The following is a 16,569-nucleotide window of genomic DNA, read 5'->3' on the forward strand; positions in this document are numbered from 1 at the left end:
TACATTTATGGCATTTGGCAGAGATCCATATCAAGAGGGACAGACCTTTATCTCTTTTATACACTGGAGCTGTTGAGGGTAAATAGCATTACTCAAGGTCTCCGATTGGAAGTGCTGATATTTGAACTTATGGCCTTCATAATTGTATTTATTAAGTTTTATGCTGTGCTGTATTTGTAAATGTTGCTGTATTGCCCAAAATAGAATTCTCAATTTACTTTGTATTGTTTGTAGCAATTCTCTTTCTGACTTAGCAGCACATAGCAGCCACTCACCAGAAACGAATGTAAACACAGAGTACTGTAGAAGGTAGTAATTACCCAGGAGTGATCGGTATGTTGGCTTGGGGGCAGGACCACATAGTGATGACAAAAACAGATTAACTGTGAGAGAGAACAAGAAATGGCTACTATTCTAAAAAAAAAAAAACAACAACATAAGACAGTGAGAATGTAGATGTGACACTGCAGCATCAACCAGTACAAAAGATTTGTTAGTGCAAATAAATTGTCCCTATAATAATAAATACTGTACATGTAAATACAAATTGTTTTAGCAGCAAATTGTGCACAAAAGATAGCCTATTTTTGTGTGTCAAGTCAAGAAGCTTTTATTGTCATTTCATCCATATATAGCTGATGCAGTACACGGTGAAATGAAACAACGTTCCTCCAGAACCCTGGTGCTACCTACAACAATCACAGAAACAGAAAAACACAGGGCTGAGGACTAGTAAGTGTCCTCGCCACATAAAGTGCATGCGTGCAACCTGGTGCAAACAGTGCAAAGACAGCACAAGACAGTGCAAGACAACACAAGACAGTGCAAGACAACACAAGCCAGTTTAAGACAACACAAGACAGTTTAAGACAACACAAGACAGTGCAAGACAACACAAGACAGTGCAAGACAACACAAGACAGTGCAGGACAAAACACAAAATAGCTCCGCCGGTAAACCTGTTGTAACAAGACAAAGTGAACAAAATTGAACAGTAGCCAAAATGTAAACAAAATGTTAACAAACAAACATGCATGTCAGTCCAGTCTCTTTTATTTTTTTCATTTTATGGGATTTCATCATTCAAAATTGTTGTTCTCGTTGTTTCACAAATTTAATCAGGCTGTAAAACCAGTTTGTTTTTGTCATGGTTATTTTAACATGGTGTAAAATACCGAATATATAGTGTAAAATACACCAAAATATGTGCATTTCTTTTAAAAAAATAATTAATAACCAATAATAAATACAACTGCTAAGCAATAACCAATATATCAGAATGTGTGTGTGTGTTCCTGGTCTCTGTACCACGTGTTGTATCTTCAGCATTATTGTCGCATCGCAGCCTGCATTCCATTTTATTTGAATTTTGTCAGTTCAAAACGTCGAGCGTTGCCGCGATCTGTGATTGGTCGGCCCGGGTCACGTGCCCTCCCTACGCTGATAAGCGGCCATGTTTGTCCACCCCATTCTTTCATTCGTTTGGAGCACAAAGTAAGGTATATTCATGTGAGCCGTGTTTTTATCGATATATTTTTTCCGTTTGTTTTTTGCGTTCTCCAGGTGCTGTGTTTAATACAGGATCAATTTAGGGTTAATTGGAGTTAATTGTATAATTATTTGAGCAACATTTAGGCCTTTATTTATCGACCACTTGGTTGCATCTACAAACGTATTCTTACTCGGTGCCAGAACAGTAAGATTTAGACCAATTTTGGAGTATCCTCTGAGTTATATATCATTTATATCGTTTTTTACTTTTATTCCAGCTTTTAAGTTTACAATGGCAACCGCCACTTCCACCCCGGCCGGCCAGAGAATCACCCGGTCGAGCGGCGGGGGAACCCCTCTGAGCCCCACGAGGATCACCAGGCTGCAGGAAAAAGAGGAGCTCAGCCACCTTAACGACCGCCTGGCCGTTTACATCGACAAAGTCCGGAGTCTAGAATCCGAGAACAGCGTGCTCCACCTGCAGATTTCCGAAAAGGAAGAGGTAAGGAGCCGAGAGCTGACCGGCATCAGGTCTCTGTATGAGACGGAGCTTGCGGACACGCGGCGCTCTCTGGACGACACCGCCAAAGAGCGGGCCAGGCTGCAGATCGAGCTGGGAAAGCTCCGAACCGAGCATGAACAACTCCAACAGAAGTGAGTAAACCTTCTATATTCTCTCTGTTGTGTCCATTTTTATTTTCTTTTGTATCAATGAAATCAGCTTCCGTGCGACATTGTTTCAAAATGGCCCGCCATTTGTAACTCCGCATGCGTGCGGTTACACACGCAGCGTGTCGGCGGTGTGCCAGGCGTGAGTCTGATAGGACAGGAGATTAGACCTGAAAGTAGTCTGATGGTCCACACTGGTTCTTGCATGGCGAGAGGGTTTTGGAGTGTAAGTGCAGTGTCTGTGATTTATGGTGTGGTTTGACCGCACACACTTGTGCACGGGATTTCACACATCCGCGTGCTGAAGTTTGGACTTCTCCAAGTGCCACACCTTTGCTGGCTGTGGGGGGATGGGAGCGACCTACATCCTCCAGTTTGCTGGAATGAAAACTGAAACAAGAATAGGACTATTTTTCCTTCTAATTGATCAAAATAAGGATCATCTGCTTAAAAATGTATTTAAAAAGTGATTTTTCCCTTGTGCATTGCTTTTCTGTGTAATTGAATGAGGAGGAATAATACAAATGATGTCAGTGATTAATTGGCCTTAATGCAAAAGGAGAATAATATAAAATGGGGGTATGTTTTATTTACCCCTGACCAAAACCTTTTAATCACTGTGCAGTTATCAGTGCTTTATTTTTATGCTTTGCGATCTGGTGGACAGAGCTAGACTGTTTTTCTTGTGTGTCTTTGTTCGAGGTTTGTCTCTCTTCCTTTTTGTTTCGCATCTCCCTGTCTCTGTGGAGTGTTCAGTCATTGGATAGTGTCAGTAGTAAACCTGCCTCATGGTATTTCTAGTAGTGACACTGTTCCCCTGTCCCATCCCACTCATTCTATACAAGTGTCTGCAAATTAGAGGGAAGTGAGTCGTCTTGATGACTGTTAGTTTCTGAATGTCCGGTTCCTGAATGCTCATTGATTTTTGTTTGGTCTTGTGGGTGCTGTTTTTGAAGTGTATGTATGGTCTTTTTGTTTAACCAATTGTACATAGCTGTTTAGATATTATGTGATGCAATTGGAAGGGGAGGAATCGTACACAGTATTTATGATTAGCATTTCTTTGTTTTTATCAAGGAAATTTACCCCCTTATTATTTGCCAAGTTAAACCTTGGAATAAATTTTCATATTCATAAATTTGTGAATAAAATGTGACTTGAGTACTTCCATAATATTCTGTACCCTGAACTATGAATTTTAAGAAGGTATACCATAACTATTTAGGTTTCGAGCTGGGAACAGATTGCAAAACAAAACAAGTGGAAATCATATAACATCATTGCAGCTGACCAGTTAAATTATTTTGAATGCATCATGTATAATTGTAAAAATTACCTACCGTATTTTTCGGACTATAAGCTACCTTTTTCCTACGTTTTGAACCCTGCGGCTTAAACAACAAAGCGGCTTATTTATGGATTTTTCCTGGGTTTTTCCCGGTTTCACAAACTTCAAGCCAAAAAACTGAACCCCATAACATTAGACCAATGAAATTTCCAAACGGAAACGAAAAAACGCACCTCACCTGTGTTCTGAGCTGCATGGCATTGGGAGAAAAAACTTTTTTTTAAACGCACGACTTTGCCAAAAGATAAACTCTCGAGAGAAATAGTTGTGAAAGGAAGGAGAAAGACAGTGAACAATGACTTTCTTGGTCGGCTACTGTTTAGATACAAGCCGTTGTAACGCGTTGAGTCTGGGTGAAGGGAGAGCTCGCTAGCTCCAGTTACAACAGAAATCATATAAGCACAGATGGGTTTCCAAAACTCGTGCTTTTAAATTTTTCTTGGCAACAGGGTTACGCCTTAGTCAAAGAAACTTAGAAATGAGCATCAGATAATAATGACATAATCCTCGTCTTGAACACGCGCAGTAATAGCGGAAAAATGCTGTGCCAGGCTATTCCCAAAATACCGCTATGCTTCTAAAGGAAGCGCAACATATTTCACCCGTTACGCCGTGTGTAACGTGTCTCGTTAAAGCCTGTGTAAAGTTCATTAGTGTAGACAGCGGCTTATAGACAGGTGCGGCTTATTTATGTTAAAAATCTTATCTTGTAAAATTCAGTGGATGCTGCTTATATATGTCCGCTTTATAGTCCGGAAATTACCATATTTGATGTAGAGCTTCATCCTGAATCGTGATAGCACTGCATCATCATTTGAGATTCAAAGTACCATATTAAGCATATTCAAATGGCAACAGCTTCAGGCTTCGATCCATTTACATATTAAACATCGTAATTCACGTTGAGAGCGGATGCATTTGTAAACAATTGTCAGATTCGTAAGATTTGATTTTAGTCTTTAGGTGTTTTAGAAATATGAACCACCACTTTTTGGCTTTCCACAGTGTCTGATAATCCACAGGTGAATTGACTCATTTAGTAATTTTGAAATGTTATTGCATATTGAAATTAAATGTATTTAAAGAGTTGCGGCTAGTCATTTTGTATTACTTTACTTTAGCAAAAGCGAATCATCAGTCAGGATGAAGGCCAGTTTGCATTTGTTTAAATGGTAATCGGTCATGGAGAAACTTGTGTGAAGTTTTACCTAATGCCAAGGCCATATGCAACTTCACCGTTAGGAAACGCCACTCATTATGCCAGCCTCTAAACATTAACTTTAATTCAGAAATGTGATCGTGGACTACAAGTAGAATACTTGCTCTTTGTCTAAGATGGTCTCATGACTTCCGTTGCTAAATGTTTTATTGGAAACACTTGGTACTCAAGCTGAAATGTCTAATCGGCTGTGTGCAATTTGCAATTTTGCACTGTCCTAAATCATTACTGGTTTAATCATGTAGCAGAGCAGGTCCAAGTCCTGGGGGGATTAGCATGTTGTACATTTCCAAATGTAAATAAAATAGGAAACTTTACCATTAAAGAAAACGGGCATTTAATTCAGTATTGCATCAGCCGTTTTATTCTAATTAGGTCCCAATGGCAACATCAGTAGCATCCTTACATATAGCTGAAGTCTCGTTTTTCTGACTGTTTGATTTGTTTAGCTGTTTATTTCCAATTATACCACAAGGGTGCATTGTTATTCCAATATTCAATCAGTTGGGCTTACATTTGTTTTGATTCTGTCGGCTGTGCAGGTTTTTGGTTGCCAGAGCCAAAATACCTTCAACAGGCTTATAGTTTTTATAATGTAGTTGCAGTGTGTTTTACTGGGCTTCAGGGTTAATGGCTAAATCATGGTTTATTATCTACATCAGATAAGTAACAGGGTATATGTATGTGTATATATCCTTGTTTTTCCACTGTTCTTTTTTTAGTGGAACACAAGAGCTACTCCTGGGTAAGTGCCTGTGAAACTATTTTTGTTTGACTTGGTTCAGGAAATTCCAATTGAATTGTGTCTTGAAAAGAATTCCAAAAATGAGGTCTACAAAAGGCAAATCTGAAGGTATATTGACTGAATAGCATGAACCAACATAAGTCAGTTGATTGACTGAAACAAAAAGAACTTTCTTGCCATCTGTTTATAAGAAAGTTGGACTCTATTTCCAACACCCATATGTGCTCGTGTGCAGCGTTCTCCTTAGAAGAGGGGGTAGGGTTTGTAATCTGAATAAGTCATTCATCTTTGATGAGCCTGCTATAACGTAATGGAATATGCACAGAGAACTGTTCATCTGCTTTTACTATGCTAAAAAAATGCGCTTGTTTACATTACATTAGCAGTGATCTAATTTTTTTTTGTGTGTGTGGATGTATATGGTTGAGTGCAGCTTCATGCCGTTACGTCACTGAGCTTTGAGTGACATGACAGCTGAGAGACCCTGTGCCCTTATAGGTTTGCTGTCTAAGCCAGCTGCCCAGTTTGTACTAAGAAGTGCCCCTTTGTCCAGGTTGAACCTTGAGGATGCGTTTGCTACTAATATGGACTAAATGCTCAGGGTTGTCTGTTTACCAGGCTGCTCCAAGTGTCCATTTAATAACAGGTGGATCTTGTTCTTTTAGAGAATACAAGGAGCACACTGTGGATGCAATTTGAATAAACACTGTTACAACAATTGCGAATATCCTTGGGTCTTCGTTTCTTCCCTTATACTGATTTATTCATTTGGATGATCCTACACGCAGTTTCACACTTTAGGGTCAAAAGGTTCTGAGAAAAGGGAGACAATTTGCTATGTTCATTTGTAACCAACTCTCGGATTTCCATGTGAGCATGGCTAAGCCCAGAAAATGTAATCATGCTCAGCACCTTTTTGGCATGGCGAGCTAATTGTACTCTGTGCCACAAAAGAGTGAGTGGATTGGCCTGACCTGGACACTCGTGTTTGCTCCTTGAATGTGTAGAAAGGCCATGTACCTATTACCATTTGTGATCTGAAAAATGATTTGATTTAGTGAAGTTATGTAGCTTACAGCAAGGTAATCTCCAGGCATTCAGCATTTTAGTTAAATTCTGCTGTAAATATATACCTAAATTCGTTGGTCATTCAACGTCACCTGTATCCGATCACCTTAAGAGTAGAAAAGAATGAGCTGAATTAACGAACTTCAAACTGCCCTTTGTTCAGCATTCCTAACATGCCATACATGCTCTAGATAGATAGATAGATAGATAGATAGATAGATAGATAGATAGATAGATAGATAGAAAGAAAATTGAATATAAAATAAAGTATTACAAGTATAACGTATAAAATAGTATAAAAATAAGGTTAAAAATAATATACATATACACCCCCTATGTATAGATAGATAGTTAGATAGATAGTCTCTTGCTCATGCCATAAGTACACTTGCACACACAGATGCACATAAGTAAAACCAATTACCAGTCATGTGCTGGATCTTTTTGACAAGTATTTTTCAGAACCTGCTGTGATCAGTCAGGCATTTACGAGCTCCTTGCGCAGTGATGTTTGTAGCCAGAGAGCTGTTAAAGTGCCAGGTCAAGTTTATATTGAGTGCAACAACTTGCATACATTTTCAGACATCATAATGACACTCTTCTGTCACTTCAGACACCACCCATGTTAATGGAATGACTACCACACCACTGTTAAATTCCTAATGCTGATTGGTTAGGGGGTATTTTTTGTTTGACAATTGCTGGCTGCATGGCAAACATTTACAGTGGAGCATTAGCAGTTAGGGCTCTGGATTACCTGCTTGGCTGCGACTGTTGGGTTCTTGAGCGTGACCCCTAATTATCAGCTGCTTAGCGTTTGGGTAAAGGTGTATAAGCAAATGATGAATCTTTGGTTTGTATTAATGTGCTCATTAATAAGAATTGTTTCGTAATAATAGGTGGGAGAAACTGGCTTTGTGGTTGTTCTAATGCATTAAATGTACTTATAAAAGGAATGACGCCATGATGCGTCCAATTTTTTATCTAAAAGAATTGGATCATTGGGAAATCGGTTTATGAGGAGTAAAACTTTGCTGTTGAAAAATAATCAGCTTTGCTCAGGGTGTTTTTGTTATAACACCCATTTCTTATCACCATGGTGTGTTCCGTATTTGTACATATTTGTTTCCTTCCTGCAGAAAAGTTGTTTATTTATTTTTGGTGTCCATGCGCTCAGAAGATTAACTGAAATGACACGACTCCGAACAATGCGTGCGTTCCCAAGTCACATGGTATAATCTGTGCGGTTCCATGTGTGCCATTCAGAGGAGGGAATGCCACCAATATGTAGTTAAGAATTCCATTTCCTTTTGGTGTATAAACAGTGTTTGTGTGAATCTTTTCGTTCACATAACGCCCTTGAAATATGTAAGATGGCCTTGTTTTAGAAATACTTTCAAACGTAGTTGAACACCTGAGTCAAGGATGTTTGCATTAATTTTTTTATTTTAAATTTTTTTTAACTGTACAATGTGGCAGACTTCAGTATTCCCATGTAAAATAGTCTGAGTAACATAATGGCATTGATATAATGTTGCTTTCGCTGAGTGGAAATGAACACAATCTAAGTGAATTACCGTGAATTGAGAGATTTAATTAATAATTCATTAATTATATGTAATAATTAATTATTATTAATTAATTAATAACAGACTTTCATCTTTTGATCAGATGCTTCAATCTACCTTTACCCTTAGAAACTGTTCCATTGTGCATTTGCTGGTTTGTTTCCACGCCTTCAGGTACTGACAATGCTGCTTGTTTGTGGTTGTAGCTACGCAAAAAAGGACTCTGACCTGTCCGGCTGCCAGGGTCGGCTGAAGGAATTGGAGGCGTCTTTGAACACTAAGGATGCTAATCTGGCCACAGCCTACTCTGAGAAGAAAGCCCTGGAGGCCATGCTAGTAGAATTGCAATCCCAGATCCAGGAGGTACACGTCTCCTCTTAAATATTGAATTTTTCTAGCAAATAATGTAATTTTGGTAAAAAGCTCCTGCTAATGGTACTTTCACCTCTGTATTTAGCTGGAGGCAGGACTGGTCTCTGCTAAGAAGCAGCTGGGAGATGAGACTCTTTTGAGAGTGGATGTGGAGAACCGCTGCCAGAGCCTGGTGGAGGAGCTTGACTTCCGCAAAAACATGTTTGAAGAGGTAAACGGCACAATCACCACTTATTGAATTAAGGTTTAAGGAGGCTTTTTTTCCTTCCTTAATTTTTCACATTTGTATCATTTTACTTCTAGTTTAATATGTACTAGAAATTTTCTTCATATCCAGTTAAAACCCAGCTGGTGCCTAACCCTAAACTAAGAATCACAAGTTATGACATTCATTTCAATTCCACACTAGTGCACTTTGATATTCAATTGGTTTGTAATGTACTGTTGAGTTTAAGTATGAATAGTAAAGTAGAAGCAGCCAGGTTGCACATGGTCCTGAACATGTTCGATGGTGCAGACGGATTACGTTGACAAAATGAATTAAAAGGCGTTAACAGATTGTAACTGCCCCGTGTTGTATTGTTGAAAGCTGCCTGATAAAGCTGTCTGAATGATTGCTCTTATCGGCTCGATCATGAAACGCATCAGAACACGTAAAAAAAAAAAAAAAACCTGTATCGTGGATGATGTGGTTCATGACCATGGGTGGGACACATTCTTTTGCTTGTGTAGTCACTTTCTACAGAACGTGTGTTTGAATTTCTTGTGAATTCCTACTGGGGATTTTTTTCCTATAATGAAAAGAAACTGAAATTTTTCAGAATAAGAGATTTCAGTTTCACTTGCAGCGAGCACCAACATGAATAAGTGATTTGTAAATATGAACAAATAAGATTCTACAGTCTGCTCTTGTGTGCACCGCTTTAATTAAATAAAGAGGCAGGTCTCTAATACAAGGTAAATAAATATTCATGTTTGATATCCATACACAAGGGTTTTGTTCCTTGCCTGACTCGTATATTTAAATTTAATTTTGTATGGTGCTTAAAATATGAGAACTTGCACACAGCCCTCATTTTATTTACCTCACTCGCAGGAAATTAAGGACACCCGCCACAGGCATGAGACTCGTATGGTGGAAGTGGACTCCGGTCGCCAGATGGAGTATGAGTTCAAGCTGGCCCAGGCCCTGACCGACATGAGACAGCAACATGACGAACAAGTCAAAATCTACAAGGAAGAGATGGAGCAGACCTACCTCTCAAAGGTGAGTAACGTGTAGTGAATTTATAATGTCTCATACATTTAATTGGCTTTCTCAAGCTCTGTGGCTCGGAAATTTTAGTTGAGCGCAATTAAGGATGTTAAGTGTTGCAAAGTTTTTGCTTGCAGCAGAAATATGTGGCAGAAGCATTTCCACTTTAACCTTGCACACCCCCCCCCCCCCCCCCCCGTTTCCTAATTTGTAAGCATGTAATAAATCTGACCCTATTATGAAAATAATTTAAATCATTGGTTTCTTAAAATTAAATGTTAAGTGTATATTGTATTTGTGTATAAAATGCATACATCCTTGCATGCTCTCTCATATTATAAAAATAACGATGGAGAGCGCAAGTGTGTTCAAGCTTATTTCGTCTGTAAATACTGTGAACTAAATTTGCCCCCTGACTACTTTTTTTTTTTTTTTCTTCATTTTAACACCTCATCTGCAGTGCCAGTGCTTCACTTCCTTCCACCCTTTTAGAAGGCACTTTTCGTTCCTCTTTGCGTTAATTTCAAGCTCCGTTTTCCGCAAGCTGGTCGTATTGAGCCGCCTCTCGTTGTGTTTTTAGGTGGAGAACATTCGTCTGTCTTCAGAGATGAACAGCAGTTCAGCAAGCATGGCACGGGAAGAGCTCAGGGAGTCTGCTATGAGAGTCGAAAGTCTGGCAGCTCAGCTGGCCAGTATGCAGAAGGAGGTAGGATTTCTATAACAAACACGCACACGTGCGCACAGCCTCCCTACTGTTCCTAAAAGGAAGTTCTGTTTTATTGATATTATACTACATTATAATTGTAGGACATATTTTGAAATGTTTGGTGCGACAGACGGTCAGTGGGGGGAAATCTAGCAAAGCAAAGTGTGCAGCAGTGTCACTCTTTTGCAGCTTGAGTAAACTTCCTGTTTAAAATGTACAGCTGATGCAGATTCTCAGGTCTGTTAGTCTTGTGAGAAGTCTTTCATTACACACTGTCGTTCAATGTTTGGCGTTTGAAGTATTGGAGGATTTATTTTGGACTTTTTGTTTTAACATTTTTTTCAAACCGTGACTCAACGAAACTTTTTAAAACAATGATTTTGAAGCCATGCGCCAGAAGGGCTAAAAAATTGCAAAGTGCTACTTAATGGGCTAAAAATTGCAAAGTGCTTCATTTTCTTCCTCCTTTACAATTTATATTGACACCTGGTTAATAAAATGTCTGTCTAATGTGCTTTAGCACTGTAGGGTTTATTGTACTAGGCAGGAAAGAGAGGCAGCAGCTGCACTGTAGGAGGAGTGGAACAGGAGCAGATAAACACAAGAGTGGACAGAAGAGCAGTGTCAAAATGGGAGGTAGATGAAAGATGAAAAGGACAGGAATGTGTTTATAGGCAGGCTAAACATGGTCACTAATCATAGGGTATGATTTATATTCTTTATTGCTCACTTCTTTATCCACTCGTACTTTGTACCTGCGTGAACAGACTCGAGGCTGGCAGGATCGCATCAGTGAATTGGAGGCCGCTCTGGCTCAAGAGAAGGATCTGAGTCGTAGGATGCTAGCCGAAAAAGAGCGTGAGCTCGCGGAGATCCGGGCCAAGATGCAGCAGCAGCTGGATGAGTATGAACAGCTGCTGGATGTCAAACTGGCCTTAGACATGGAAATCAATGCCTATAGGAAGCTCCTAGAGGGCGAGGAGGAGAGGTAAAACTCGCTTGTGCTTATTCCTTTGGTGCTAGTGTTACTGGCTGAGCTTCAACAATCATGAAAGTTAAGCACTAACGCTCCAACACTTTAATCTTCGGACTTCGATTTTTAGATTAAAGCTGTCTCCCAGCCCGTCGTCTCGTGTGACCGTGTCTCGAGCCTCGTCTAGCCGCAGCGTTCGCACTACACGTGGGAAGAGAAAGCGTGTGGACGTGGAGGAGTCCGAGGCCAGCAGCAGTGTCAGCATTGCTCACTCAGCTTCTGCCACTGGGAACGTTTGCATCGATGAGCTCGATGTGGACGGCAAGTTCATCCGGCTGCACAACAACTCCGATCAGGTCCGAGGCCAAGTTCTGTAAACATTACGTTTAAATCGAAATACATTTGTGATGCTAATGCAATATAAATGGGATCTTTTTTAGGACCAGGCAATGGTCGGTTTTGAGCTGAAAAGAATTATTGGCGAAACTTCTGCTACCTACAAGTTCACTCCAAAGTATGTCTTAAAGGCTGGACAGAAAGTTGCCGTAAGTGCTTGGCTCTGCCTTTTAACAGTCATGGAGTAGTTATTTTACTAGATGATGTCTGTGGAGCTGTTTCTGAAACTTAAGTGTAACATTCTGTTTGTAGATCTGGGCGTCTAACGCCGGTGTGAGCTCCAACCCACCCACTGATCTCATCTGGAAGAGCCAGAGCTCCTGGGGCACTGGTGAGGACATCAAGGTGGTCCTGACCAACCCAGAGGGAGAAGTAAGAAATGATTGATTGGAAAAATTGCCTAGCCACCTTTTTCTTTGTTTGTAACATTAACGTGTGTCTGTGTCATGCTGTTTGCAGGAAGTCGCTGTAAGGTGTACAGTGTTCAAAGCCACAGTAGTGGAGGAAGATGATGGAGTGGAGGACATTGAAGAAGAACTCTTCCTTCAGCAGGTGAGCTGTACCTTGATGACCTAAGAAACCATGATTTACTCAAGGCCAGATTTATGGGGACATTTTTTGCCCAGCTTTGCTTTCTTTTAGGTAGAATTATTGCCTCACAATTTCAGGCTCCCCTGATTCAATCCTGAGCTCATGTTGCTGTCTTTATGAAGTTCTCCCTGTGTGTCTGTGTGGTTTCTTCTGCATTCTCTAGTTTCTTCCCACCTGACAAACACATGCCAGTTGCCTGCAGTAGGATTTGGTTATGCTAAATGGTTGTTGGTGTGAATGAGTCAGTGTGTACATGGTGCTCTGTGATGAATGGCCTGTGCAGGGTGTAATTTTCTGAGAGATTTCCCAGGATAGGAGCCAAACCCACAACCCTTACCAGGGCTCACATGAATGAATAAATGAATTCCCCCTTCTTTTTTTTTTTTTTTTTTTTTTTTTTTTTTTTTTTTTTTTTAAACACAATCCAATAGGAAATTTAAACGCAAAAGTTAGATTGTACATTATATTTTATGGCCTTTACCTGGTCTGTATTGTTAAAAGTCCCCTTGTAGGAAAAACCCATCACTCCATGATTAGTGTGATTTTTCTTTTTTTTTTTCTTTTGAAATATGGAAATGCACATTTTACAGTTGAATTGTTTAATTTAGTGTATATATTTATGTCTGAAGAATTTCTAGCCCTACTCTGTGTACTGATCTTTTGCCCTAATGCCCTGACAGGGAGAACTGCCAAGAGAGGGCGCCAAGAGAGGCTGCTCGATCATGTGAGGGCAGTTACACTACACACCACTGATCTCTTCCACTACAGCCAGGTTCAGCTGCCAACTCTACAACCACCTCAGAACTATTTTTGTATCACTTGGTTTTTTTTTTTTTTTTTTAAAGATAGGTAAATTGCTTGTAAACCTTTTTTGGTACATTTTTAATGTTTTATTCTTCATGTGAATTAATTAAAAATGCCTCAAAAATGTTTTTTTCTATGAACCAAAATTGAGCAATCAGTGGAGGACTGTAGAGAGACCGGAAGCTCAGTGACGAGTAGGCAGCTTTTGCGCTATCAGTCCTCCAGGTGCTGTGATTTTTACCTTATTTGTGTATCTTTTTTTTTTTTTTTTTTTTTTTAAACATAACATTTTAAGGGTCTCTTTATAGAAAAGTTATAATTTTATACTAGTTTTGTAGTTTTTAGCCAGACATGTTGTTGTTGTATTATGGAATGTAGATTAAATTCACATATTGAAGGTATAAAACAAATCAGACTGCTGTTTCAAATACAATTTTGAAGAAAGGGCTTTTGAATATTCTCATGTTTAGTGTTTACTCAATGACTGATTGAACTGCGAAGTACCACAAGGTGGCAGTGTTAACACTTTCATTGGATTCTTTTGATTCTTGGTTGATCAACATATATTCTGTGCTAGTTTTTTTCTCGAACATCCCAGCATGCTTACTTATACAGGGGGAGGACTTCATGTCCAATTATGTTTAATTGACCAGTCTATGAGATACATGGGGGGTTAGCATAATGTTCTTGATCTGTACTTTGCCAGCAGTTTGGAAAAATTGGCTATACAATGTGTCTCATTATGAAGAGACACGAAAGCAGTTTGATGAAATTGTCATTTATATCCAATTACCTCTTCAGAATTAGCCTTGGTGGATTGCTTGTAATTTTATTTCCATTTGTCCTTATCTAACAGAATAGTCTTATACCTATGTTATGATTTTCATCCTAACCTTGAATAAAATTTGTGGGTTGTTTTTTGTCACTTGCATGCTTTTGCTCTTACCTTTACAGTTTGTAAGACAAAATAAAAATTGTTGTATTTTCTATCCACTCTGGCTCTGCATTTTATTATTTTTTTCCCGTTTTGTTTGGAAGATGAGTTTTTAAGCCTCTCATTTAGTCACTTATAATTCATGATGCATAATTATCTAACTGCTGGTTTGAATAGTTTTTACAGGCTGCTTTTTCATGAGTCATAAAACTCAAATTATGCAGTGTTCGACCAGTAGGTGGTGGAGTTTTTCTTTTCTATGTAAGAACATCACGACAGCCTGTGTGTGAAATTTTCATACCATCCATCAAGAACAAGTGTTCAATGTATATGGAACTGATGCGCCTAACAGATGAAGTAATTTAGATTCTTGCATTGATCAAAACAGGAGCAAGGTGACCACAAGGTCACATTATTAATATTCTAACATTGGCAGGAGAGGCTGAAGAGTTTTCAGCCACGATGCTGGTGATATTGCAACTGTCCATAATGTAAGATTGAGATCCTGTTGCTCTTCACCACTAACCGTAGGGTCTTGTGATCCAAGACCAGGCAGTTGCTCAGGAGTATCACGTTTTACTTGTTGATTTTTAGAATGGCATCATTTGGATGGGCTCGGTTGTGCTAAATTGCCTTGTTGGAACAAAGTGGTCATGTTTACCTAATTTTTTTTAACTAGTAAGTAATGTTTGTTTGGATTGTTTAATACAAACTTCGCAGAATGTAACTTAGTTAATGCCAGGAGAGGAGTTCTTTTAAAAGCTTATAGAGCGTCTTTGTGCTATGTGTTTTACATTAATTATATTGCCAGATCCCTTCTCAAGGACAAATATATGAAGGCCAAAAGTCAACCAGTGGGGGGGAAGAGTCAAAACATTGCAGTCTGAACAGAGCTGAATACCCTCGATACTTCTCTTAATGGACAGGACATATTGCACTGCAGCTGATCTGAGCAGGTGGCACATTCCTGAGTTTAACGAAGGGTATTTGGTCTCCTTGAGAGTCTCATTAGTGATTTCAAGGCAATACATGCTTTTTTTTGGTTCACAGAACCAGAGCTGATTTCCGAGCTGGTGTTGCGTTTTGATTATGGATCAAATTCATTCTCGATCCTTGATGATTAGTTGAAACTGCACTTTTTACAGCAAAGCATTAACCCTTCGTAAGATTCCTAATGGTGTAGGTAAAGTAATGAAGAAGTGTAGTGTCGAAAGCATTAAAATATTAGATTTACATCTTACACTTGCATTCCTGGTAAAAACTTTAAGAACTTATTTCAGCACAATAATTACTTGTACCCAAGTACCTAATGCACTTGGTACTGTTTTGAATTGATACTGTACAGCTGAAGAAGAGTAATTATTTATGATGCAACTATCCAATGACACACAGAGGAGGAGGAGGAGTTTTCCTTTTGAGTTCCTCTCAAGGTTTCCTAATGTAGTCTCAGATGTTGTTTTTATCTTATTTTTTTTATATATAAATTCACCACTGTCTCTGGATCTACAGCTGGATTTCTGTAATGCCACTTTGTGATAGTGGAAATAATTAAAAGTGCAGCACAAGTTCTAAGTAAAATAATTGAATTTCTGTGAAGGAAAAAGCAGCAAACTGAAACTGGGTTCATATCCATTAAGAAAGTTAATGTATTTGATGATTTCTTCCCAGAAATCCCAAGACATCTGTTAAATTTTCTATATTACTCTCCAAAAGTAATTTTGTTGCCCATTATTCAATTGATTGAACTGAAACTGATAAGTTTCTCCATAACTCTACCACCACAGCTGCAATTCTATTTATAGCCTCAAAAATCCATATTCTAAGACTTATATTAAACATTTTGTATTTTTTTTACACTTTACATTAAATTAAGTCTTATTAAAAATATATATATTTTCTTTACATAGCAGTTTCTCTGTATTCCTGATAACCTCTGCTTTAAGAGCATCCTGAGGAGAAAACGACCGAAAGTGAACGAGCAGTTTCAGACAATTTTTTATACTGACATTTTATATAAAATCTCCTTTCATCTGCTATTATTTAAGCCTATTTGACAGGTCTAAAGAGAAAATGACAGAATATGTTAGTCATCTAGCCTTGTATGAATCAAAATTAGCAACATGCATAGCTTAGTCATTCCAGAAACTAACGTGATTTTTATTATTCATTTCATCTTCAGCTTCCTTTCTTTATCAGTAACTGCAAGGAAACGTGATTCTGGATAACATTTACATGAAATAGTGGCCTTTTGTGATAGAAGAGTATCTGTGAGAGTGAAAGGGAAAGTTTATAGGACTGTGGTGAGACCTGAGATGTTGTATGGATTAGAGACAGTGGCATTGAGTCAAAGACAGGAGGTGGAGCTGGAGGTAGCAGAGCTGAAGATGTTGAGGTTTTCGTTGGGAGTGACAACGATGGACAGGATTAGAA

The 16,569-nt window shown here is 38.9% G+C and overlaps 1 protein-coding gene across 3 annotated transcripts; it reads left to right on the forward strand.

Moving 5' to 3' along the window:
- The first annotated feature begins 1,408 nt into the window (after window positions 1-1,408).
- lmnb1 (lamin B1) lies at window positions 1,409-14,194 on the forward strand. 3 transcript variants are annotated; one of them, XM_083568279.1, is made up of 12 exons: window positions 1,409-1,499; window positions 1,770-2,145; window positions 8,315-8,471; window positions 8,566-8,691; window positions 9,577-9,747; window positions 10,316-10,441; window positions 11,209-11,429; window positions 11,545-11,770; window positions 11,855-11,959; window positions 12,063-12,182; window positions 12,270-12,362; window positions 13,082-14,194. In XM_083568279.1, the coding sequence occupies exons 2-12, from the start codon at window positions 1,784-1,786 to the stop codon at window positions 13,127-13,129; spliced, it is 1,755 nt and encodes a 584-aa protein (XP_083424405.1). In that variant the 5' UTR covers window positions 1,409-1,499; window positions 1,770-1,783; the 3' UTR covers window positions 13,130-14,194. The 3 variants fall into 3 exon arrangements, with proteins under 3 accessions (XP_083424405.1, XP_083424406.1, XP_083424407.1); XM_083568280.1 differs by having other exon boundaries at window positions 1,443-1,494; XM_083568281.1 differs by having other exon boundaries at window positions 1,454-1,509.
- The last annotated feature ends 2,375 nt before the right edge of the window (window positions 14,195-16,569 follow it).

The sequence above is a fragment of the Silurus aristotelis genome, assembly GCF_946808225.1.
Source record: "Silurus aristotelis genome assembly, chromosome: 18".
In the NCBI taxonomy this organism is placed as follows: domain Eukaryota; kingdom Metazoa; phylum Chordata; class Actinopteri; order Siluriformes; family Siluridae; genus Silurus; species Silurus aristotelis.

Bases quoted from the DNA above. Each gene is read 5' to 3' on its own strand.
- lmnb1 (XM_083568279.1), top strand. From the start codon at position 1,784: ATGGCAACCGCCACTTCCACCCCGGCCGGCCAGAGAATCACCCGGTCG. The intron at 11,430-11,544 runs GTAAAACTCGCT...TTCGATTTTTAG, and splicing joins CTAGAGGGCGAGGAGGAGAG to ATTAAAGCTGTCTCCCAGCC. The intron at 11,771-11,854 runs GTCCGAGGCCAA...GATCTTTTTTAG, and splicing joins TGCACAACAACTCCGATCAG to GACCAGGCAATGGTCGGTTT.